The following is a 25,654-nucleotide window of genomic DNA, read 5'->3' as shown; positions in this document are numbered from 1 at the left end:
GGCCTGGTTCAGAGGGTAACCGAGACTTAAACCGGCCCCTCTGAACCAAAAAAAAAAAAAAAAATTTAACTGGCAGGGCCGATACGCCAGTATCGATACTTTGAACCTTGGTTACAAGTGATAGGTAGGGCAGAAGGTAGTCCATTAAAATAGGGCAGCAGAAAATAATTTCCCATCTAACAAAACCCAGGGCGTGGATGCATAAAAAAGAACATACAACTCTGTAAATGGAACATGACCCAACAACCAGTTGGGTGTTGCTTGGAACCATGGCTGCTTCTACTTGAAACATTTTGGGATGATCAATGCAAATTGGTAAGAGAGATGGGTTATCACATCACATATGAGTCACTGTATAGCGAGAATGGTTATACTTCATCTCCCTGGAGCAAGAAAAATCAATTTAACATTTCTACAAAGAAGCTCCCATACATACATTTTTAATGTATTCGTCGTGTTCCAACTATAACAGCCTCTCAAATAACAGTTGAATGCCAATTTATATTACTCAACCCAAAAAGGGAAGAAAGAGCAATGGTAAAACAACCTTTTTGTTTAAACTATCAGATAGGTATGGTATATGGTCCATATTGTGACATTTTATGCTTTAAAAAATGTAAGCTTCAGTAGCTGCAGTTAGCACAGAAACAACCAATATATGTTGTGCTTCGTGCTGAGAATACAATTAGACAACAATGAAGCGCTGTACAAGTAATCAACACAATTGATTGATTGGAAGGAAGAAAATTTAGGCCAACAAATGGGCGGATAACGGGTGATAAGTGCATTCATATACAACAATTTAGGAGATGTCTGCACTCTCAGAGGCCCCCTCGATTGAAACCTTCTTTAGAAAAATAAAAAATAAAACATTTGGAAATGACCCCCCCTCCCTTGTGTTACCCAAAAAAAGAAAATGAAAGAAAAAAAGATGGGGATCTCTCTCTCACTTGCGCGCACATGTGGTATTGTCTATTTTCTGTTTTCACATTTTCTTATACTCCTAAGAGACGGTAGTGACTTCTTGATTTTAACATTCACTGACATGTCGGTAATCCTGGTCTCACTGGATCTTCCCATTGTTGTCTCACCATTTTGATCTGAGTGTAGAACTGCAAACCTGCCTTGCCTGGAATGCACATAGTGTTAAGTGTAAGAAACTGCTCTGTTCAAGTAGCTGCTACCAAGGCCAAGGGATGGAAAAAGAAAAGAAAAAGAATATGGAGATATGGAAGTATACTTCTTACCATGGAAATTTAAATCACTTGTGACAGACTCCTTGGATCCAGTGGAAGAGAAAAAGGGCAATGAAACAGGAATGAGTGTGTTTATGCCAACCTGAGTTTGACATGAAGGTTACAAAAATTATACACCTTTCAAGTCAGAGAGTTAGGTTTAAGCCCTAGTTAAATTCTATCAAGATTGGCCCTTTCTATGCACCATGTGGAACTGTCCTGCATTCAGAATTCAGAATATCATAGCATTTCAAGGAGGCCCTACAGTTGATTTGATTCTAGATTTGGGGCTGTCATTAGGGGTGCAACAATGGCTGGGTTGGCTCAGATTGAGGTCAACCCCAGTCCAATCCAAAGTGTTAAAACCTCAATCCTAACTGTAACCTAACCCAATCTTCAACCCAGCATTCTCAACCATAACCCAACTCGATCATGAATTGGGTTAATTTGGTTGGGTTCAGAACTTCGGATAGAAATTTTACCTACCAAAATTACAGACATGCATAAATACACACTATCAAGACTAATGCAATCACACATTGTATATGAAATCAATACGTAGACATCATATTATATTAATTAAACAATAAACTACCTTTTCAACATACATACATACACACACACACATAAATTAATGCATGCATCATACATAATGTACAAGAATATATAAAATTATAAACATAATGCATTTGATTCAGGTTAGGTTGGGTCGCTCAAAGAATCAACCCGAATGCAACCTGACTTTATATTGGGTTGGCATTTCCCAATCCAACCCTTTCTTTTTCTCAGGTTACGTTTATTTCAGGTTGGTCCAACACAAGTTGCATCCTTAGACAGTAGCAGTCATGTACAAGGGTTGTCACCTTATCATTCTACCAAATTTTTTATAACTAGCTTCAAGATATTGCCATGGTCCACTGAATTCAAACTATTCTTCAATCTTTTGTATTGAATCTATACAATTGGTGCACCTGGCCTGTTTCAATCTCATCCCGAAACTTCCTTGCGGCTGCACAAGATGTGGTAAATATAGAAGCTCCATTATGGTATCTGCATATACAAATAATGGAATTTTATAAAAAAAAATGTTATTTATAAGATTCTAACTTGATGAGAAATCAAGAGAAATGAGAACTGAGGAAGTACCTCTCTCCGTTAACAATGTCTATTGCCTCTTCTAGGTTGTCAGCCTGTATGCAAGTTGGAACGAGAGAAGCTTACTAAAGTATCTTCAGTTTTAGCAATTCTTAACAAAAGGAGAAGCAATAGCATACCTGCATACAAAGTAGGACTGGTCCAAGCATTTCCTCCTGTTCAAACACAACATGTATTTAAAAATTTAAATCAAGTTACTGTTCAACTCTACAACAACTAATGTTCCAGCCAAGGTTCAAAATTTTGACACAATATGCCCTGTATGGGGCATATCGTATCATATCTTTGGCTGACTGAAACACCTTTTCTAAGGTTTTTCCAGAAACTTAGTTTTTTTAAATGTTAATTACCCTTAAACCAATCCCCAATGAAAATATCAGAGTAAAAAAGTAAGAAATAAGTGTTTTTATAGTATCAAAACACCTGGTACGCATGTTCGTGTGTATTGATACTTTGGACCTTGGTTCCAGCCCATCAATTCCAAGTGCATGAAGAGAATCCAAGGGAAGAGAAAAGATACCTTGTAACATTCCATATCACTTGTAACATCACATAAGATGGTTGGACCAACAAAGTTTCCATTCTCATATCTCTGAACCTGTTTTACATCTAAAGAAATCAATAACTTCCATACGGAAAAAAAGAGGACTCCAATAGTTGGCTAGCTACATTTATACTTTTCCAAATACCATAGTGAACTCAATTTACATAGAACATATCCAGTTTCTTGAGGCAACATGCAGTGAAGAAGCAAATATGAAGTTTTGAATGCTCAATAAAGCATGAGAAATAAACTTGTTCTATGCCTCAAGTTAGATGTGGGGACCTAGTAAACATGTTACTTGCAACTCCAATCAGGACTAATGGCAAGTTATCCAATTGGCCTGATAAACACATAGGAGTGTGGACACATGCAAACAAAAACATTAACACAAAATAAAAAAAAACTAATAAGCCTGCACATAATATATATATATATATATATATATATAAGTAAACTTTTAATTTATAAAAACATAATTTCATTAATTAATATGGGCAAGCCGGGATGCCCAGCTTGGGCCAGCCCAGGCAGCCCTAAAGAACACTAATACACTGTAGAATCAGCCTGGCCAATAATCATCCTCATGTGCCAAATTTGGGCTGAAGTAGGCCCACATCCAACCAGCCCATGCAGTACGACAAATACTACTCAAAGCTGTCATAGGCCCCATTACCCTTTAGAAATCTCCAAAAGAAATCTCATTATGTTTGGAGTCACATGGTTCCCACAAGAAATCTCATATTTTTTCTGTTCTCTTGGCAACCAGTGTTAGGATTTTGCAAACCAAGCAAGTAAATGGATATGTTGGCAAAAGTTGATTTGATGAGAGTGATTCTTCCCCCCTAAAGATAAGTAATTTTTTTGTCCAAATAGCCAATTTCTTGGATCAACTACCCAAAACAGGATTCCGAAAGGTAGAGGATTTGGAATTGCCTCTTATAGGAAGACCCAAATACTTAATTGGATAATCTACTAATGTCATCTAAATATCTTAGTGTATCTGCTGATGATTCTTTCTTCTAAATTCAAACCAGCAATGCAGATCTTACCCAACTTGGTTTCTAAATTTAGATACATTTAGAATACTTTAATAGGAAATGTAGGTTTCTCACTCCTTCCCCACTATTCTGCAAATTACATTTGTGTCACCATCATTTAGTCCTTCCCCACCCTTCATCCACTAATTAAACTCAATCCATCTACCATCATAATCAACAAATTCAGGACATCAGCAATAAGTGTAAGAAGAAAAATGGAGATAGAGGGTCCTCTAGCCTTAAGCTTTCTAGCAAGGAAGAAGCCTTTGACTACTGTGAGGGATGGTATTAGTTGAATTTGATAGCTGTTTTAGTGGCTGTGGTACCAATCATTTTGCTCCACACTATCCATAAATGCAAATGAGAGATTAAGTGATTGTGGACCATATGCATTTTATGGCTGATGTGGAGCAAAATGACTGGTCCCACAGCCAGTAAAACAGCTATTAAATTCAGCTACTCCTTACCAACAATGAGCAATGACACAACTGTAAACATCCTCTGAGTTATGATATAGGACTTTATTTTAATTCAATATCCATGAGAGTAAAAAGTAACACATAAATGTGGGATTTCAAGCAGAATCTTTTAACGATAACTAGAGTGTAAGGACTATATCAGCAAATACCACAATATTTCTACCATCAAGAACAAGTCTGGCACCACTTTCAATGTCACTCTGGATTAACCTGCATACGTGTTCCTTTGCCTGTGCACACAGAAAGTATGTAAAGAAACAACATAAAAACAAACAGCACAAAATGCAATAAATTTCTAAAATACATTCTACACAAATTTTCAATCTTGTTTTTCCTCCCAACTATGAAAGTTCAGGTTAGTCCCAAAACGCTCTGAGCTATTTGTACACCTGTTTGCTAATCACTGGCCCAAGATCTGCACCAGGCTCAGTTCCTGCATTTACTTTAAGAGCATTTGCACGTTCCACCAGTCCTGCCTCCCTTGAAAAGGGATATAAACTTGGTGTCAGTTCTTGATATAGAGATACTAATCAGGGAAAAAGGCACTTCATATATAGTGTGGCAAATTTGGTCCTAGCAACAAACAAAAAATATCTCAAATCATAAGAAGGTGAAGACAAGTGTAAGGCTCACACAGACCTCTAACTTCAATGAGGTTGAACCTTAGTGAACAGAAACAAACCACCCAAAATAATACATAAAGTGGTTTAGGTTAAAAAACCATATACCATATTTTTGAGCCTCCAATAAAAACAGCTATGCTGAGTGTGATACACCTTTGTCCCGCAGCACCAAAACCAGCAGCAACTAGAGCATTCAAAGTGGCATCCACGCTGGCATCAGGCATGATAACTGCATAGTTTTTGGTTCCCATATTGGACTGAAGGGAAAAGCAATCTAATTAATTGATCTAGATTCCAACTAATGCAGATGCAAAGGAAAAAGTGCATAATCTTAGCCTTAGAAGAGAAATATTCCATGCCCATTACTACTATACAGAAAACACACACACGGGAAAAGAAAAGTATTTACCTGAACTCGCTTCCCTCTAGCTGCTGCTCTCGCAATTATGTGCATGCCAGCCTATTAGAAACAGGGTAGGACAGTTACAACATTTTTTTTTTTGAAAAAGGTAAGGTAAATTTATTAGGAACATAGAGAAAGTTACAAATAGGCCCCCGGAAAGAAGGGAGGCCCAAGAACCAGATTACATTACAGCTAAAAGAGATTTCTAGAATTCAGCTGGGCTCCAATCTCCCTAGTTTGGAAACCATTTACAGAAGCAGTCCAAGACACCACTTTTCCAAAGGAACTAGAAATGATGCTGTCTATTCTTTTGGCCTTGTTCTAGAACACTGTTGTTTCTCTCCTCCCAGATGGTACTAATCACTGTTGCAGGAATTGCTTTCCAAACACTTTTGGCTAATTTGGAAAGCCTTAAACAGTACCAGCACCACAATAGACCTGTTTTCAGGCCTGAGATATCAGAGGAGAGGAAGAGAGGAGGGAGGAAGAAGAGGAAGAGAGAAGAGAGAAGAACGTTTAGATTCAAAAGCATGCTGCTGGCGGCTCCAGCTCTCTTGTTTTTATATTAGGGCAGCCCAACTTAAAATAAAAGAGGGGAGAAATTACAAGAGTGCCCCTGAGGGGCTAAAGAACAAAAATATAAGATAAACTACTAGGAGAACTAACAGATTTCAATACTCCCCCTCAAGTTGGGACATAGATATCAATCATGCCCAACTTGTCACATAAATCATTGTGCTGCAAATGATATAACCCCTTGGTAAAGATGTCTACAAGTTGATCTGTGGAGCTGACATATGGAGTGCACACTTCCCCATTTACAATTTTTTCCCTTATAAAATGCTTGTCAACCTCAATATGTTTAGTTCTATCATGAAGTACTGTGTTGGCAGCAATGTTGATAGCAGATTTGTTATCACAATACAAGGATATGCAGCCATCAACAGGAAATCCCAACTCATCTAACAAGTTCTTTATCCGCATAACTTCAGCCACTCCATGGGACATTGCTCTATATTCAGCTTTAGAACTAGACCTTGCCACAACATTCTGTTTCTTGCTTCTCCACGTGACTAGGTTTCCTCCCACAAAGAGACAATACCAACTAGTAGACTTTTTGTCATCAACTAATCCGGCCCAGTCAACATCAGTATACACCTCAACCTCAAGTGACCATTCTTCTGGAAAAGTAAACCAACCCCTGGGAACTTCTTTAGGTACTTGAGGATTCTATCGGCTACCTCTAAATATGTAGTCTTAGGAGCGTACATGAATTGACTAAGAACACCCACAACATAAGCAATATCCAACCTTGTCATAGACAAATATAATAGTCTGCCCACAAGTCTCTGGAATTGTTTCACATCCTTGATGGTCTCACCCTGACAATCACCCAATCTGTGCTTTGGATCAATGGGGGAGTCAGAAGGCTTGACTCCAAGTTTTCTTGTATCCTGTAATAAATCTAGGATATATTTTCTTTGAGAAATGAAGATCCCCCTTTTTGAACGGGCCACTTCAATTCCAAGAAAATACTTCAAGGGACCTAGATCTTTCACCTCAAATTGAGTGGCTAGGAACTCCTTTAGTCTCTGAATTTCTGCCTTCTAGTCGCCTGTGATCACTATTTCGTCAACACACACTATCAAGGCTGCAATTTTTCCCTCTCCTTTTTTCACAAATAATGTATGATCAATCTGGCACTTTTTATAACCAATCTGCTGAACGACTAGATGAAACTTGCTGAACCAAGCTCTCGATGATTGTTTCAGTCTGTACAAGGACTTCTTTAACCTACACACCTTTTTTTCTTGGTCTTGAGCATAGAAGCCAGGAGGTTGCACCATGTACACCTCCACTTCAAGGTCACCATTCAGGAAGGCATTTTTAATATCTAATTGGTGGAGATCCCAATCAAGGTTAGCAACAAGAGAAAAAAGAATTCTGATGGAATTCATCTTAGCAACCGAAGCAAATGTCTCTGCATAGTCTACTCCATACACCTAAGTAAACCCTTTCACCACCAACCGAGCTTTGTACCTTTCTACTGTACCATCAGCCCTATGCTTTACTGCAAAAATCCACTTGCACTCTACCGGCTCCTTTCCCACAGGAAGGTCCACTAATTCCCATGTACCATTTTTATGTAATGCATCCATTTCTTCTTTCATTGCATCTGTCCATTCAGGTACTAAAAGATCTTCTGCCACATTTTTGGGGATAGGGACGCTGTCAATGGAAGAGAGAAAAGCATGAAAAGAGGATGGGATGTTCTCATATAAGATAAAGTGGGAGATAAGATGTTTGGTGGTACAGGACCTAACTCCCTTCCTTTGTGCAATAGGGATGTCAAGGTCATTGGCAGAAGAAGAATCAATAGCAAATAGGATTAGGAATGTCAACAGGAATAATGGTACCTGGTGGGACGGGACCTATCCTCGATGAATCTGATGATGTTGGCGGTACAGTTTCAAGTTGCCCCACAGCTTTTGAACCTAACTAGCCCTTGTGGCGACGGAGGAAGACACAGAACGAAGGAGGGTCAAGTAGAGGAGGTAGCACTTGAAATTGTTTCTCCTCCACCCTATTCTCCCCCTAAGGAGAAGCCGAATAAAAAGGATCACTCTCAAAGAAAGGCACATCCATAGAAACATAGTATTTTCGATAAACAGGACCGAAACAACGATAACCCTTTTGAGAAGAAAGATAGCCCAAGAAGACACAAGGGAGAGCACGAGGATCAAGCTTACCACGGGTAGGACACAAGTTTGAACAAAGCAACGACAACTAAACACCCGAATGGGAATAGAGAAAAGGGGAGCTTTAGGGAATAGCAGCTGATGAGGGGCTTTGTACCCTAACACCCGAGATGGCATACGGTTGATGAGATAGGTAGCACATAATACAACATCCAACCAAAAACGTTTTGGAACACTCATATGGATGAGTAACCCACGAGCCATTTCAAGTAGATGGCGGTTTTTTCTTTCTGCAACACCATTTTGTTGAGGAGTTTTGGCACAAGAGCTACGGTAGATAGACCTACACAAAGCAAAGAACTCTGTGAGATCACTATGGAAGTATTCTTTGGCATTGTCAGACTGGAAAATTTGGATCTCTGTCTGAAATTGAGTGAATATCATGTGTTGGAAATCTTTTACAATTTTTGGTACTTCATCCCTAAACCGCATGGGATACACCCATGTATGTCGAGAATAGTCATCAATAAAAGTAATGAAATATTTATAGCCAAGCTCATATGGTAAAATAACAAGGCCCCAACATCAGAATAAACAATATGGACAGGAAAATCATATTTATTATTTCTTGAAGGAAAATGATTTCCACAATGGTTGCTCAACTAGCAAGTTTGACATTTTAACTCAGACACTGACACTAATTTAAATAAATCCAAAAGTAAGACTTTTAGCGACTCAAAAGATAAATGACCCGAACAACTATGCCATAAATAAACCTAACTCATACTAGACTGACTCAAAGATTCAATGGCCATAAGACTAGCTTTGTTCTTCAGCATGTAGAGACCATCCACCATAAGACCTCTACCAATCATCTTCCCTGAGTCCAAATCCTGTACAACACAAGAAGGGAAAAAGGTCACTGAACAATTTAATGAATTTGTAATGCTACTGACAGAAAACAAGTTTATAAGTAATTTCGGGACATGTAATACATTATATAGGGTAAGTCCAAAAGGAAGGGTTATGGTTCCTTGACCAGCTATGGTGGGAAATGAACCATCAGCTAATCTGACTTTGTCCCTACCAAATAAAAGTTGATAGGACTAAAAACAATTTGACTTACCCGTCATATGGTTTGAGGTGCCAGAGTCAATTACCCAAGGGGAGTCAGGTGAATGGGAAGACACATGGAAGGCTGTGGCAGGATTACCATTACCTGAAGTAGATGCAAAAAAAGTTGAGACAAGAGGAGCAGAATCCATCTGACGGATTGCTCTCCCATACAGATCCAAGTGGTCACAGGAAGAATTAATGATATCTTCCCAGGGATTGGCAACGGATGGGAGGTCCTGGTGAATAGCAGTAGAAGACAGAGGCTCCTGAGAGGGCAAGTTTGTTGTATTAAACCTTTTATGACTCTGCTATCCCAACTTCTTATTCTGATCTGATTTCTTACTCAGCTCTTGGGCCCACTTTGGCTTTCCATGGAGGTCCCAATAAGTATCTTGGGTATGCCTGGCCTTCTAGCAATAAGTACACTACAACTTATCCTTGTCATCCACTCTCCTTTGGGAATCACCCTTCTTAAAGGAATTATTGCTTCCTGCACCTATCCTTTAGCCACTAAGGTAATCTACTCCCCCTCAGATCTATTCATCACACTGCGCCTACTCTCTTCGGACTGTACTAGAGCATACACATCTTGCACTAAAGGAAGATCTTTACTTCCTAGTATCTGAACTCTAAGGGACTCATATATAGGGTTCAGCCCCAAGAGGAAGGCAAAGACTCGTTGTTGGGAAACCAAAGCCTTGTAACCTTTAGCATCAACATCACGCTTCCAATCAATGTTCTGATAGTGATCTGGTTCCTTCCATATTGAGGTCAAATCTGAATAGTAGGCTGAGAGGGTCCTCTCCCCCTACTTATAAGTAGATGAGGCAGGTTGCAACTGGTATATTTTGGCATAGTGGCGTTGCTCTGAATAAGTAGATTTTGCCTGCTCCCAAATCTCAACAGCTGTTTCAGCCCACATGAAAGTTTTCTTGACTGGAAGCAACATAGACAGTAACAGCCATGACATCACCATGTTGTTTTCCTGATCCCACCTATCATGTTCCACCCTCTGAGACTTTGGTTCTTTAGTTTTACCATTAATATAGCCTACCTTCCCCCTGGCTGTTATGTATAGTTTGATTCCTATTGACCATTCTAGGTAGCTAAGACCATCAAATGGTATCACAGCCATGGGAAAACTCATGTCAAATCCCCCACTTACTCCACCTTGACTGGAGGATCCACTAGACAGAATAGAATCTTCAGAAGACATTAGCTTTCCAGATCAGGTCTGTTCAAAGAAGGTTACAGTTCAGCCACAATTCCTTAACAATTCCGTTCAGATTAGTTACAGTTCAGCCACTGTTCAATTTCAGTTCAGACAATTCAGTCAAAGTTCAAACTATAATTCAGTTCAGTCACAGTTCAATTCCCAGTTCAGTCAAAGTTCAAACCCTAATTCAGTTCAGCCATAGTTCAGTCAAGGTTCAGCTACAGTTACAGTTCAGTCCCCAATTCTGCAGTTAGGCTGACTTTGTATGTACTCTTTTCATCACTTTTCTTAGATACACAGCTACTGGAAATGTTTCCAAGGAAGGTAGCCGACCACTGTCTTATAGTTACAGGTCATTTTGACCTACACCGCCCAGTTGACTGGGTAAAAAAAATCAGGATCACACATCCAAAGTTGAAGGAAACTTAGCAGTTTCAGGTCATCTAGACCTCCAAAAAACCCATTTACCTGGGTAACAAGAGAGGATCACTCGATCCACAGAAGATAGATTTATCTTCACAGCATCAGATTTTTTCCTTCCTTTTAAGGGTTTCTTGGCACACGGCCAAGGAAGAAGAATAGAAGACAAGCAGAAACCCCTTCAGATCAGTCCGATCTGCTTCTTGATCAGATTCGATCCACAGCAAGAAGTGTCAAAAAAGGAAAACTTATCGCACCCTTTCTGATCTCAGAAGGCCTGCTCTGATACAATGTTTTCAGGCCTGAGATATCAGAGAAGGAGAAGGAGGAGGGAGAAAGAAGAGGAAGAGAGAAGAACGTTTAGATTCAAAAACATGCTGCTGTCAGCTCCAGCTCTCTTTTGTTTTTATATTAGGGCGACTCAACTTAAAATAAAAGAGGGGAGAAATTACAAAAGTGCCCGTGGCACTAAAGAACAAAAATATAAGATAAACTACTAGGAGAACTAACGGATTTCAACAAGACCCAACACAGATTTTGGCATGACCCAGGGCACTCCTACTGAGGAAAAGTAGTGATTCCATAAAGACATTAAAACAGAACAGTGGAGGAACAAGTGATTGTTATCCTTTTCCTGTTGACCACATAACATACAACTCAGGTCTTGAATCTGCACTCCTCTCCTCAGCAGGCTTTTCTTGGTGAGACACCTATCCAGGGCAGCAGCCCAAACAAGGGCATTTACTTTGGTAGGAGCAGTCGCATTCCAAATAATAGCAGCTGGAAAAACATGTCTGTTATCTCCTTCTGGTCCAACTGAAAGCAAGTCTATTGTTATCCTGTTCAGATGGACAAGATCCACCAAGATCACTCAATTTTTATTGGAGGGTTGCAAAAAAGTGTTGTGACCATGTGGACTAATTGGAACCAAATCACCTAGGAACACACTCCAAGGTGAAGTTTTAAATTTGATTATTAGCATGTTCATGACTTATTAGAAGGTCACAAGAAAGTTTTATAACCACATGACTTATTAGAGTTTTGGGGAGAACTCAAAATCTGTTCATCTTCCTGTTTCTGTGGTGCCTCCATCGGTTCAGCCAGCACTTGCACCATCAGTTCAGCCAACATTGGTGCAGCCAGCACCTGCACCTCTAGTTTCATTACCTAAGCCACTACGGGCAGCCTCACAGCAATATCAGCGCCGGAAGATGATGGTTGACTCCACACATCCTCGACCCACACCACTCTCTGTTAGTCCTTCTGAAACTCCAGATTCGGCAAATACAATTCCAGGTATTCCTCTTGAGCCTGTTATGTTTTCTGATGATAATGATTCTGTCCCTAACACCACTGTTGCAACTGATCCCACTGACCTTGATCTTGCCATTGCACTTCGTATGAGGAAGAGAAAGTGTACAGCCCACTGCATTTCACACCATCTTTCCTACAGTGCCTTATCACCCTCCTACCGTGCTTTTCTTTCTTCCCTGGATTCTGTGTCTATACCCAGGAATGTTACTGAGACTCTCTCCAAACCTAAGTGGAAAATATCCATGCAAGATGAGATGGATGCTTTGGTCAAAAACCAAACTTGGGAAATAGTTGATCTTCCCCCAGACAAGGAGACAATCTGATGTCGATGGGTATTCACAGTGAAGTATAAGGCCGATGGCAAGATAGAGAGGTACAAGGCAAGGTTGGTAGCAAAAGGGTATACTCAGACCTATGGTGTTGATTATCTGGAAACCTTTGCACCAGTAGCTAAGATGAGTTCAGTTCGTATTCTTTTATCTCTAGCAGCCACCTATTCATGGTCCTTGTTCCAGCTTGATGTCAAAAATGCTTTCCTCAATGGTGACTTACAGGAGGAGGTATATATGGGCATTCCAATAGGCTTTCATGAAAATGTTGATAAAGGAAAGGTGTGCAGACTCAGAAAATCTCTATATGGACTAAAACAATCACCTAGGGCTTGGTTTGACAGGTTTAGAGGGGCACTCATCCGTTTTGGATACACACAGACACAGTCTGATCACACCCTCTTTGTGAAGAGGAGAGATGCTTTGGTGTCAATTCTAATTGTGTATGTGGATGATATAGTGGTGACAGGAAATGATCTAAAGGAGATTGATGATCTCAAAAAATCATTGCAGCAAGAATTTGAGATCAAAGATCTTGGTGAGCTCAAATACTTCTTAGGGATTGAAGTTGCAAGATCCAAGCATGGGATCTTCATTTCATAGAGAAAGTATGTACTTGACCTACTACGAGAGACTGGGAAGCTGGGGACCAAACCAGTAGACACTCCTATTGATCCAAATCAAAGAATTAATGATGTGGATGGTGAATTGGTAAAGGATGTGGGGAGATATCAAAGAATAGTGGGCCAACTGTTGTATCTGTGTATGACACGACCAGATATTTTTTATGCTGTCAGCTCGGGTTCAACACTGGGAAGCCATTGAGAGAATACTTGCATATTTGAAAAAACACCCTGGCAGAGGTATTCTTTTCTCAAATCATGAGAATCTGAAGCTAGAATCCTATACAGATGCAGACTGGGCAGGATGCTTAGATGGCAGGAGGTCTACATCAGGAGTGTGCACCTTTGTAGGTGGAAACTTGATCTCCTAGAAGAGTAAGAAGCAAGCGGCTGTGGCAAGGTTAAGTGCAGAGGCTGAGTATAGATCCATGGCTCATGGTGTCTCAGAACTTCTTTGGGTTAGATTTCTTTTGAGTGAGATTGGGATGAAAGCAGAGGAACCTATGATGTTATACTGTGACAATCAGGCTGCAATCAATATTGCCCACAATCCAATTCAGCATGATAGGACAAAGCACATTGAAGTTGATAGACACTTTATAAGAGAAAGGGTAACAACCGGAGAAGTTTGTTTGCCTTATGTCTCTTCAGATTTGCAATTGGCTGATGGTCTCACTAAAGTGGTGGCAAGGAACAAGCTCGAACATGATCTACACAAGTGGGGAACGTGTGACATTTACTCCCAACTTGAGGGGGAGTGTTGAAGATTAATTAGTTTTATGATGTTTTTCTGAGTAGATGTTTATGTTAGTTGTTAGATAGGAGGTGGGGACCATAGTAGTTATGTGAGTCCAAATTTTATTTTGTTTTTTTGAGTGTTATATATGTTGTTTTATGTTTTGTCGCCCTATAAGGGCATAGTTGTCTTTGTATTGTTCTATTATTTTAGTATAAATAATAAGTGAAGGGGGCGGCCAGAATGATTGCTCTCTTTTCTTTCAACTTTTCTTCTTCTCTTCTTCTCCTTCTCTCTTTCTTCTCTCTTCAAGAAACTACTCCGTTTCATATTTTTTAATTCAGCAGATTTCTACTATTGTCATAGTAAGGTAGTAAACCTTAGAGGTAGTCTTTGTTTTTTCATAGAGTGGGTTATTTTTTGTATCATTTGGGGTAGGAAAAAGCCATGCATTCATTCGGTGATTTGATTTTTCATCTGGCTGTTGCTTTGTTAGTATGTCCATGGTTTACTGTAACATTGCAAGAAAGTGTTGTGACCATATGAACTCATCAAAACCAAATCACTCAAGCATGCATTCATTCATTGATTTGGTTTTTTGTTAGCATGTCCATGTTTTACTATAGCCTTTGTTAGCATGTTTGTGTTTCATTGCAGAGTTGCATGAAGTGTTATGGTTGTGTGAACTCATCGTTCAACATGTTAAGCTAGTATTTCTACATTGCGATAGCAAGGTAGTAAAACCTAGAGGCAATCTCTATATTGTCATATGTTAGTGGATTGTTAGTGTGTAATTTGGGATAGAAGCAAGACGAACTCACTAGATAAATTTGGTTTTCTATTTGATTAATATCATGTGTGTTTTATTAGAGGGTCAGTGTTATGACTGTGAACACATCAAAATCAAATCACCCAAGCAATCACTCATTGGGTGATTTGGTTTTTCATTTGGTTGATAGCATATTATGTTTTATTGGAGGGTCAAAAGGTGTTGTGACCATGTGAACTCATTGCTCCATGTATTAAGCTATTTTTCTATTTCTTGATTGACAAAGTAAGGGAGTGGGCCCTAGAAGCATACCTTTCAAGGCGTCAAGGTGAGGCCAGGGGACAGGCAGTGCCTTATTTCCTAGTTGCCTAGGCAACAACCTTTTTTTGAATAAAAAACATGAATCCTGAGACAATTCCCCAAGTTCCATAGCAAGCAGCAGCTATCTTTCACTATTAATTGTTTATAATCTTCATAAAAAAGTAGATCTCATTTAAACATAGAAAATCAACATATTCATGAAGAAAGTGGAAGAAAGAAATGAATTTTCAGAAATAGAAGGGTTGAGCCTCTATTTTTGTCTTAGGAAAGGAAGAAACGAAAAGAAAGGATGAAAGAGGAAGAAGAAGAAGAAAATAATCAATATGTGTTGATTGGACAAAATTTTGAGTTCTTCAAAGCTTATCAGTTCAGGTTTTGAAGTCTTTAAGGTCAAGACACTATACATTTGATTGAACCCTAACAAATAAGAAAAAAAAAAAAAAAGAAACAAGTATGTTAACTCAAATTGAATATTTTTTAGAAAAGGATAACTTCTATTACAAAAGAAAGGGAAAGGATGTACAAAAGCTTTAGCAAAGTTGTCTGCACACTATTAAGCTGTTAGAAAGGTCTTTGGAGATTTGACATTTTCTTAATGAAATCAAAGAGATCTTAGCAAGAGTTATTTGTGGCATCAGCATGAGGCGAACTGAATAATTTAGTTTAATAATGTTTTTTCTTTTTTTTATCAGCAGTTTACTAATTTTTTTTATATGAAACGGTAACTTTCATTGAAGATATTAAAGAGAGTACAGATATCACCACTCACAGAGTGGGTGGAAAATCAGAACAAAAGCCTTGCAAAGGAGCCCAAAACAACGCCTCCCTAATAATCTCTCTTAGAGGCTGTCTAAGTAACCATACTCCCAAGTTTCTAGATTGCATCCACCCTATTACCAGTTTGGAGTCTCCTTCCACTTCTAAGTGTTGCATTCCCCATTGTTTCGCCAATTTCAGTCCTTGGAGTAAGGCCAAGATTTCTGCCCTCAAAGAATCTCCCACCCCAATCGGGTCCGAGTAAAGGGCCAAAACTCTTCCTTCCTCATTTCTGAAGACACCCCCAATTCCTGCTGGGCCTGGATTACTTAAGGAGCTTCCATCAAAGTTTAGATTAGTAATGTTTGTTTTAATATTAAAATATCAAAAAGTTGAGAGCATTAAGGTATCCAAAGCACCTTATAAAAAATATCTTACTGATTAAGCAAAGCAACCGTGAGGACCTTATTGCATAGGCATTGCCTTGACAACTATGACTAGAGGTAGTCTCTTCTTTCATATAATAGTGGGTTTTTCTTGTACCATTTGAGGTAACAACAGTAGACATGCACTCAATGGGTGGTTTATCTGATTGGAAGAATGTTCATGCTTGATTAGTGTGTTACAAGGAAGTATTATGACCATGTGAAATCACCACTCTACATGTTAAGCTACCTTGGTATTACCTGATTGTCATAGTTAGGTAGTATATCTATGAGTTAGTCTCTATTTTTTTTAATATGGCAATGGGTCATTCTTGTATCATTTGGTGTAACAATAGAAAATGTCTTCATTGGATTATTTGGTTTTTTTCATTTGATTGATAGCAGCATGTCTGTGTTTTATTGGCTGGTTGCAAGAAATTGTTGCAACTATGGAACTCATCAAACCAAAATCACAAAGGCATGCATATACTGGGTGATTTGGTTTTCCTTTGATCCATAGCATGTCCACGTTCTTTTTTGGAGGTCATAAGAAAGTATTATGATTATGTGAACTCATCACTTCACATATTAGGCTACTTTCATATTTCTTGATATTCCTAGTAAGGTAGTGAACCCTAGAAATAGGCTACTTTTTCATATGATAGTGGTTAGTTCATGCATCACTGGAGGTAGCAACAATAGGCATGCACTCATTAGGTGATTTGGTATTTCCTTTTTTAATGAATAAGAGAAACTGAATTATTAGATTAATAAAGAAAGTGTACAAATGAGAAAAGGGGGAGATAAACTCTCTTAATTCTCCCACATATAGACAACATAATTACAATACAGCCCAAAATAAATGATCCCTTCCCACCCCCTGCTTTGCTAATTTATCAGCAAAGTAATTAGCATTCCTTTTCACAAATTGCACATTGATTTCCATTCCTCCTCGACACAGCTATTTACTTCTTTTCTCATTTTTATATCACCACCATCCAGCCTCCTCTTCCTTCTGCAACCACTCATTAACTAACTTTGAATCCCCCTCAGTTACTAGCTTCAGGATATTCAGCTCTCTAGTGGTCTAGCCCTTTGCAGACCTTCCGACACAGCCATTATTGCAGCCCTCAAAGAATCTCCAACACCAATCAAACCTAAGTAGATAGCAACGATTCTTCCTTCCTCATTTCTAAAGATGTACCCTATGCCTAAAGGACCTGGATTTCCTTCACTACTATCAAAGTTCAACTTAATAAAACCACACGGAGGGGACCAAGTTGGTCTTACCACACAACCTTGCTAGGAGTTGAGTCAGAAACTACCGTCCAATTCCTCACCAAATCATTTGCATGGACTCCTCAAAAAGATCAAGAGATTTCACTCAGTGGATCACTCTAATTGTAATGACTTCAATTAGGGTACTCCTATTTCTCTCTCTCTTCCTTTTTTTTTCATGTAATGATTACTACCATTCATTTTAGAATTGCCAAGGCTCAAATTATCCAGCATTTAACAAGATAGAAAGGAAAAATAAAGCATAGATACCTAGATGGCTAGATGTCCAACAAAAATTGCTTACCAAAATGTAAAGATGTCTAACAAAAATTGAGCCACAACAATACATGACAAACACCTCCGGAGAAAGCATGACGAATGACTCAGACCCTAAATCCCCTCTAGCCCTCTCAAGTTTCCTCCCCTTGGATCATACATAGGGTTTGGTATGGCTGTGTGGCACATCTAGAGCCTTGCCAAAGTGTTTCACTGCTTCACAAGCATTATTAGGACCTCTAAGAAGAATCGTGTTCTGCCCAAGTGGAGCCCTGAGAGCCAACTGGTCAAATGTCAAGCATTCTCCTCCTGCCTTCAAAATTCTAGTTCTTGTTGTCTCCGTAAACCTCAGAGCCATGACCTTCACATCATAAACCCCAAGTATCATTGATAACCATTACAACAAGAACCGCAATCTTATCCTCTTTTCCCTCCATGTAGTGAATCAATCGAGAAAGGGACATTGGAGCCTTGTTGACCCTGCTCATGAACACTCTCTTCAGAATCACCGCATTGAAGTTGCTTCCGGCCCTCCGTACCAAAACCCTATACAGCTTGACGAGCAACTTGAGATAAAGACCATTGGGTTTTGGGGCAGTTCTCTTGGTCTTCTTACTTTTGCCTCCTGCAACTAAGTTGATACTCATTGCTGCCTCTGCTTCTCCTACTCCAACTCTTGCTGCCTGCTGCTCTTCTTACCTGCCGCAAGTGCTGATGGTTGAGAGAGAGGCTACCCCTACTTCTCTCTTTATCAAGAAAAATCCTTTGATTTGAAGGAGGCACGAGATGCTACCTCCCCAAAGGGATGAGTAGTACAGACCCAAACACTGCAAAATTATAAATTAGCCCAATACAAAGAAACCCAAAAAACCCCGTGTTTAGCCAAAAAGTCTGCTAATGCATTAGCTGATCTACTGACCCATTGGAAATTGGCTGTCATGTTTCTTGTAAGCCATTTTACTATCCTCAGAAGATCTCTGTAGCCCCAAGTGACAGTGTCTAGATTCTACAACCAACCATCACCTTGGAATCTCCTTCAACTACCAAATTTTCAATTCCATGTTGGCTTGAAATCTGTAAGCCCCTGTCAAACTGCTAGTATTTCAGCCCTTGTTGAGTCTCCGACTCCTACCGGGCCTGAGAATAAGGAAATAATGTTGTTGTTCTTATCCCTCAAGATTCCACCAATACCTAAGGGCCCTAGGTTACCTTGACTGTTGCCATCGAAATTCAGCTTAATTACCTTCTGGAGGAGTCTACCTTGCCTGTAATCTGGTTTTCTTTGAAGCTATTGAAGCCATCGCTGCCCAACTCCTCCAAATATTGTTATAGGAGTAGTCCACAAACAGTTCTGAGGTTTTCAGCCATAGGATGGTCCTTGTTAATATGCATTCCTTGACTTCCTCAAAATTTCTTTCTTTTTCTTGGAAAATCCTAGTGTTCCATTCCTCCCAGATGCTCCATACCATAGCTGCTCTCATGCATTTCCACATAAGCTTCCCACTCTTCATTGGCCATCCAAGAATTGATGGATCAAAGAGCAGATTTACATCAAAAATAAGGTTCCACCTGCAGCCAAATAAAGAGAAAACCCAATTCCAAACATTTGTAGCAAAGGAACAAGATATTAGCAAGTGGTAACAGTCCTCGTTCTATACTTTACACATTGTGCACCAGTTTGGGTTCGAGCACGAACAGGTTTCTTCTTCTACAGATTATCCACAATATTAACCTTACCATGATAAACTTCCCAACAAAAGGCAGTTATTCTGGGGGGAGTGGGCCTAGACCAAATTTCCTTCACTAGGAAAACCTAAGGGGATGGAGAAGAACAAAGGAGCTTGAAGAAGGAAGCACAAGTAAAGGAGCCACTCAGTACCAAAGTCCAAACTCTTCTATCTAGCTTAAGGGGGTCCAGGCAAATAGACTCCAATAAAGATAAAAGCTCTGGCATGCAAGAAGAAAATGTCCAAGAAGGGTTGGATCTAAGGGAAGCTTGCAATAGATTAGGGAAACTCTAACCCCCACTCTCTTGTAACTCCTGTTTTGCTTTCTTTCTCCTCTGATCAAGTTGGCATGTCTAACCCTGTCCTCTTGCTCTCCCCTTCCTCTGTGTGCAGATCCAGATCCAGACCAGGCTATGTTCGCAGAGAACCCTTGTGTTGTGCCTTGAAGCCTAAAAAAGGGATTTTGAGAGAGGAAGTGAAGGAGACCGAGGGAGAGAGTAGAACAATAGATCCAACTGTTGAGAACCCAACAGTGTTGAGGGAAGAAGAGGTTAGAAATTCAGGAGCAAAAGTTGAGCTTAGTGGCCCAAGAGGGGAAGCATTAGAGCCAAGAATAGGAGATGAGTTGACTCAAGGGAGATTGTCATGATAAAAAAGGAAAGGGAGAAGGAAAGAAACCCACTAAGAAGCAAAAACCCCAAGGGATTGTAGGCCAATTAGCTTGGTGGGTAGCCTTTTCAAAATAATAGCAAAAGTTCTTTCATTTAGGTTTAAGAAGGTTTTACCCATAGTTATCTCTCAAAACCAAGTTGCCTTTGTAAAAGGGAGACAAATTGTGGACTAGATTCTAGTGGCTAATGAACGCGTAGCAGAGAAAAAGAAGAAAAAAGGGAAAAGGATTTATTTGAAAGTTGCACTTAGAGAAGGCTTACGACTTGGTGGATTGGTCCTTCCTTCTAGAGATTATGAAGAGAGTTGGTTTTGGGGAGAAATGAAGATCTTGGATCAAGGGTGGTTTAAGGTCAGTGCAGCATTCTATTTTGATCAATGGGTCTTCTAGAGACTTCTTTCCAGCCAAAAGATTTGAGATAGGGTGACCCCATATACCCTTTCCTCTTTACCTTGATTGCTCAAGTCCTAAGTAGAGTGATCATAAAGGCAGACTTGGATAACCTAATCAAAGGCTAGGGAGTGGGAAGGGCTAAGGTGGTTATCCGTTTGCAATTTGCAGATGATATCATCTTGTTTTGTGATGATTTCAGCCTTGAAATTCTCAGAAAGCTAAAGACCCTTGGCAGCTCTTTTGAGAATCTCTCTAAGGATCAACTTGAGGAAGGATTGTTTGGGGGACTAAATATGCAAGAGAAAACCCTTAGAATAGAAGAGTTCTTAGGGTGTGAAGCCAAAAATTGGCCTTCAGAGTACCTTGGTTTACCTTTGGGAGGAAATCCTAGATCTCAAAGCTTTTGGAAGCCTGTGCTAGAGAGGTTTACTAAAAAATTCGCTCTTTGGAAAAGAAGCTACATTTCTTTGGGTGGAAGGATAACCTTGATCAAAGCCACCTTAGCTAATCTCCCCATTTACTTTTTATCCACTTTCTGTATCCCTATAAAAATTGCTCGGCAACTAGAAAGTTGATGGGGGGGTTTCTTGTGGGAAGCAAGGGAGGGAAAGAAAGACCACCTGATGAAATGGAGAACAAGTTAGCAAACCCAAAGAAAAAGGTGGGTTAGGAATATGAAATTTAACCAAAAGAATATAGCCCTCTTAGTGAAATGGCTGTGGAGGTTCCCTTCGGAAAGTGATAGGATTTGGCACAAGGTGATGGCAAGCATACATGGTTGGATGGACAATAGTTGGGATGTAAAGGTAGCTTACAATGCAACATCTTTTCCTCCCTGGAAAGCAATTTTTGAGATTTATCCTTCCTTTGTGAATCTCATCCGATATGATGCAGGAAACGGGTTAAGAGTCTTGTTTTGAGAGGACCTTTGGATTGGTGCACAACTACTAAAGGTCCAATTTCCTGTGCTTTATGCACTATCAATTTGAACCCATCTCTAATTTTGTAAACTGCTCTACATCGGGCATAAATTGGGATTTTGGTTTTAGAAGGGGCATGAGGGAAATAGAATGTGAATCTCTTATTCCCCTTTTGGCCAATCTTGACTCTACCTTCTTGGATCAAAACGTAGAGGACAACAAGGTTTGGTCTATCACTTCAGATGGTACTTCCACTTGTGCTTCTTTTTTCAACTTCTTAGTTCAGCCTACAACCATGGGGGTAAATTTCCCAATGAAAGAAATTTGGAGTAAGCCAATCCCTCCTAAAATCCAGACACTTTGTTGGGAAGATTAACACTCATGATATGCTACAGAAAAGAAGGCCAAACAAATGCCTTTCTCCTCACATATGCTTTCTGTGTAATAGCAATGGTCAAACCATTTACCATATATTTTTATCCTGTCCTTTTGTACTTTTGTATTTGGGAGCAGCTTTGTTCTCTCTTTGGGTGCAGGTGGACTCCTACTCAGGATGTGGTGGGTCTTTTCGATCCAAACTTCTTGAGATAACCGAAAAAAAGGGGAAGAATTTTGTGGAAAGCAGTGAGAGCCACCATGTTATGGACTATATGGGAAGAAAGGAATAGGAGGATCTTTAATGAAAAAAATCGATCAGAAATGGAAGTCGTGGATGTGGTAAAAATTAAAATTGCACATTGGGTGAAAGCCATGGAGGATTTCCAAGGTTTCTCAACAAATGACATTTTGAGAACTTGGAAGGAAGTGGCTTCTTCGGCTCAAGCCAAGGAAAGAGTAAATATGGAATGGAGACCCCCAACAATCAACTTTGTCAAACTCGATTTTGATGGGAGTTACATTGGTAGTCAGATTGTAGCAGGGGGGAGGGGTTTTCAGGGACTCGGAAGGAAAGATGATTAAAATTGTATTCAGGGTCACTAACAGATGGTAATGCATTGAAAACAGAGTTGTGGATTACTCCATGGGCTAAAATTTGCTAAGAAATTTGGTTTCAACAACTTGGAGGTGGAAGGGGACTCACAGGTAGTCATTTCATGGACAAGAGGTAGCTCCCAAGTCCCTTGGGTCTATAGATATACTTTTTGGGAAATAGAAAGCATATCACAGGAGCTAAATGTTGTCTTCAATTGGGTGAGAAGGTCAGTAAATGGGATGGCAGATGTATTAGCCAAATAAGGGACGGCGAGACACCAAATGTTCTGGGCAAAATTATAAATTATAAAGAGTGTCTCTAGGGTGGAATTTCCACCTATTCTAATACTTAATATTGATACTAATAAAATCTCTCTTACTGATAAAAAAAAATGTAACAAGCATGCAATACACAGGACCAACCAATGGGAAAACAAAGTCATAGCCTATGTTACTGCTACAACGCAACCTAATAGGGGCTTCCCTGTCCTAAGGCCAACAAAGAGCTGCTCTGTTTGAGCAGAGCCCATGATACATTTGAGCAACTTTTTTTAATGAAATGCAATATATCAGGGAACAGTACCAAAACTGAATAACTTGATGAATGAACTTACTGTGTTTGAACCAACAAATGATATGGTCTTGATATCTTCATCATCACAAATTTCATTGAGAATGTCCTGCTCAAGTTATAATTTGAACACAAACTCTCTCAGAGCTAGAATAATTAGCTAAAAGCTAATAGGAAATTGTAATCACAAACACAAAGCATAAAAATAAAAGTTAATGGAATATTGCACACATGGCCTATATCTAAGACCAGAAAAAGAAAGAATAGAAGCAACAAATAAAATATTCCATATTGTTAGAGAATAAAAACATATTCAAGGACCTCATTATAATTAATTAAATTTCAGCACAACATATAGGTGGGTCTGTGCTTGCCAACGCTTCAAGCCCAATTGGATTGCGCGTGACGGGGTGTGTCAGAGAATAAAAACATATTCAGGGACCTTGCCTAACAGCTTAAGCGTTTTAGGTTGAACGGTTCCTTGAGACTCGTCATCCCTCATATTTGATTTCTTAGCATGAAGTAAAAGAATGGACTCCATGCAAGTTTATGAGAATCACAAAAACAGAGGCTCACATTATTGCCATGAACAATGTTTAAGACACCATTGGGCAGACCAGCCTCCACTGCTAGCTCAGCAAGTATCATTGAAGCCCCTGAAAAAGACAATAAAAATATTAGATATGATACAATCTATAACTTGGAGATGCAAGACCATGGCCAATTACCATCACAATGTTTTTTTCATCCATTTAAATAAGCTGTTCCTCAAGTTTCCATTTCTATACTGTTGAGTTTTGGGCTGATATATTTATTTACTTAGCATAGTTAGGGAGTTATTGGGCCTTAGGCCCATTAGTTTATGTTTTAAGTTAAGAGTGTTTTTTAAGTTCTCACAAGTAGCCGACTTACTAAGGGCATACTTGTCTTTGTACACTCTTTTATTTATGAGTATATAATCTAATGAAAGGGGCAGACAGACATAATTCTGAACTTCTCCCATTCTCTTCCATCTCTCATCTCTCTTTTTCTTAGCTGAAACCTTTTCTCCTCTTTCTTTTCTTCTTTCTTTTACAGTTTTTATATCAAAACAGGTTGTTCAAACCTTTCTACTTGGTATCAAAGCAAGTTTAAACATTTCTTGAGCTGCTCCATCATGCAGCCCTAGATCAACCGACTACATGATAAGGTAAAGGGCTGATTGAAGACATCAGGTAAGCCTAGTTTTAGATTTTTTGGTGGAATTGCAATCCCTTGTAGCTGGTCTAGGGTTTTACACCAAATCAGGAAGAACTGGAGAAAAGGGGAGAGTCTTGTTTTAGTAGGACTCTTCAATTTTGACCTAGGAAGTGGCGCTCTAGTTTTCTAAGGTTCCTTGAGGTTTTCTAAAGGGGGCGGTTCAAGTCCCAGCCTTTTTGGAGGTCTTTGGAGGGAGCGACAGCCTCTTCTCTCTCTTCTCCCACTCCCACAGAAAAAGGACTCTTTGGAGGGAAGGGCTTCTAGGGTTCCAAGAGGGTGTTTGAGGTTTCTAAAGGAGATAAATACCTTCCTTTTCATCTCAAATTGATTTCCTAACCTATTTTGAGAGTTATGGAGGGTTGTGTAGTTGAAAACAAATTTTTAGGAAAAATGGGATTCGGGGGAGGAGGTGCTAGAGACCTCTTCGGGGCCGGAACCATCACTAGAGTCAAGTTGGATGATACAAACTACTTAGAATGGTCACAATCTGCAAAGATGGCCATTGGTTCTCGTGGGAAATTGGGGTATGTCATCGATGAGGAAAAGAAACCTGAAACTAACCATTCCCGGTGGGTACAGGAGAACTACATGGTGATGACTTGGCTGTGTAATTCCATGTTGCCCTATATAAGTAAGAACTTTTTATGGGCTAACACAGCTAAGGAGATTTGGGATGAAGTAGCAAAAACCTATTCATAGAATGAATATGTTGCTAGAGCCTATCAGTGATTGCTAGTAGGCAGGGAGATAAGTCTGTTGCTATTTATTTTTCAGCCCTAAAATCCTTATGGCAGGAGATAAATCATTTGGGAAAGTAGCAAAGATGCAGCAACTTATTAGAAGTTGGTAGAAAAGAATAGGGTTTTTGAACCCTGAATATGATATTGCACGATAACATATTCTTTCCTGAGACAGTGTAACTCTCTCTTAGGCATATGCCTTTGTGTCTATAGAGGAGAGTAGGAGAAATGTGATGAAAAGGAACCCATGCCTTGAACAACCAACTATGGTTAGCACAGTGAAGCCTAGGCCGAGTGGGAATAAGGGTGGAAATGAACCGAGGAAGGAGGACAAAAGGGATCTGAGTTGTGACTACTGTAAGAAACCCAAATATACCAGAGATACCTACTGGAAGCTTTACCCACACCTTGTATTGAGCTGGCTCAGAAATAAGAAGGGAAATGTGAATATGGAAGTGACTAGTGATTTATCAGGGCCACCTACTACAGCCTCTCTAGAATCTATTGCAGCAGCTGCAGTGAGGGCCAAATCGGAGATATATGGACAGTTCCTAAATCAGAAAGATACAGCCAATTCGAACTCAGTAGCAGGTGGATAGCAAGGTGCAAGTGGATCAAGAGGTAGTCATTCTATCTCGTTTGCACACACAGGTAGTTCACATGCCACT

General features: G+C 39.6%; 1 protein-coding gene and 1 pseudogene across 2 annotated transcripts in view; both read right to left on the bottom strand.

The window, feature by feature from the left end:
* Positions 1-712: 712 nt before the first annotated feature.
* LOC148876552 (methylmalonate-semialdehyde dehydrogenase [acylating], mitochondrial-like) overlaps positions 713-25,654 on the bottom strand; it is a 48,919-nt gene continuing 23,977 nt past the window's right edge. For both annotated transcript variants that reach the window (XM_088963352.1, XM_088963427.1), the window contains 12 exons: positions 23,584-23,663; positions 23,051-23,116; positions 5,483-5,533; positions 5,179-5,330; positions 4,840-4,930; positions 4,600-4,680; positions 2,911-2,988; positions 2,510-2,545; positions 2,382-2,425; positions 2,207-2,285; positions 1,248-1,338; positions 713-1,129 (listed from right to left, as the gene is read on the bottom strand). In XM_088963352.1, coding sequence (XP_088819478.1) covers positions 1,038-1,129; positions 1,248-1,338; positions 2,207-2,285; positions 2,382-2,425; positions 2,510-2,545; positions 2,911-2,988; positions 4,600-4,680; positions 4,840-4,930; positions 5,179-5,330; positions 5,483-5,533; positions 23,051-23,116; positions 23,584-23,663 — 941 coding nt within the window. In that variant the 3' untranslated portion in view covers positions 713-1,037. The remainder of the gene's footprint in view (positions 1,130-1,247; positions 1,339-2,206; positions 2,286-2,381; positions 2,426-2,509; positions 2,546-2,910; positions 2,989-4,599; positions 4,681-4,839; positions 4,931-5,178; positions 5,331-5,482; positions 5,534-23,050; positions 23,117-23,583; positions 23,664-25,654) is intronic.
* Positions 8,952-21,125, bottom strand: LOC148876553 (large ribosomal subunit protein eL18x pseudogene; annotated as a pseudogene).

The sequence above is a fragment of the Nelumbo lutea genome, chromosome 1, assembly GCF_056320005.1.
Source record: "Nelumbo lutea isolate HS-2025 chromosome 1, American lotus-T2T, whole genome shotgun sequence".
Classification (NCBI taxonomy): domain Eukaryota; kingdom Viridiplantae; phylum Streptophyta; class Magnoliopsida; order Proteales; family Nelumbonaceae; genus Nelumbo; species Nelumbo lutea.
This window is presented reverse-complemented; position numbering and strand designations above follow the sequence as displayed.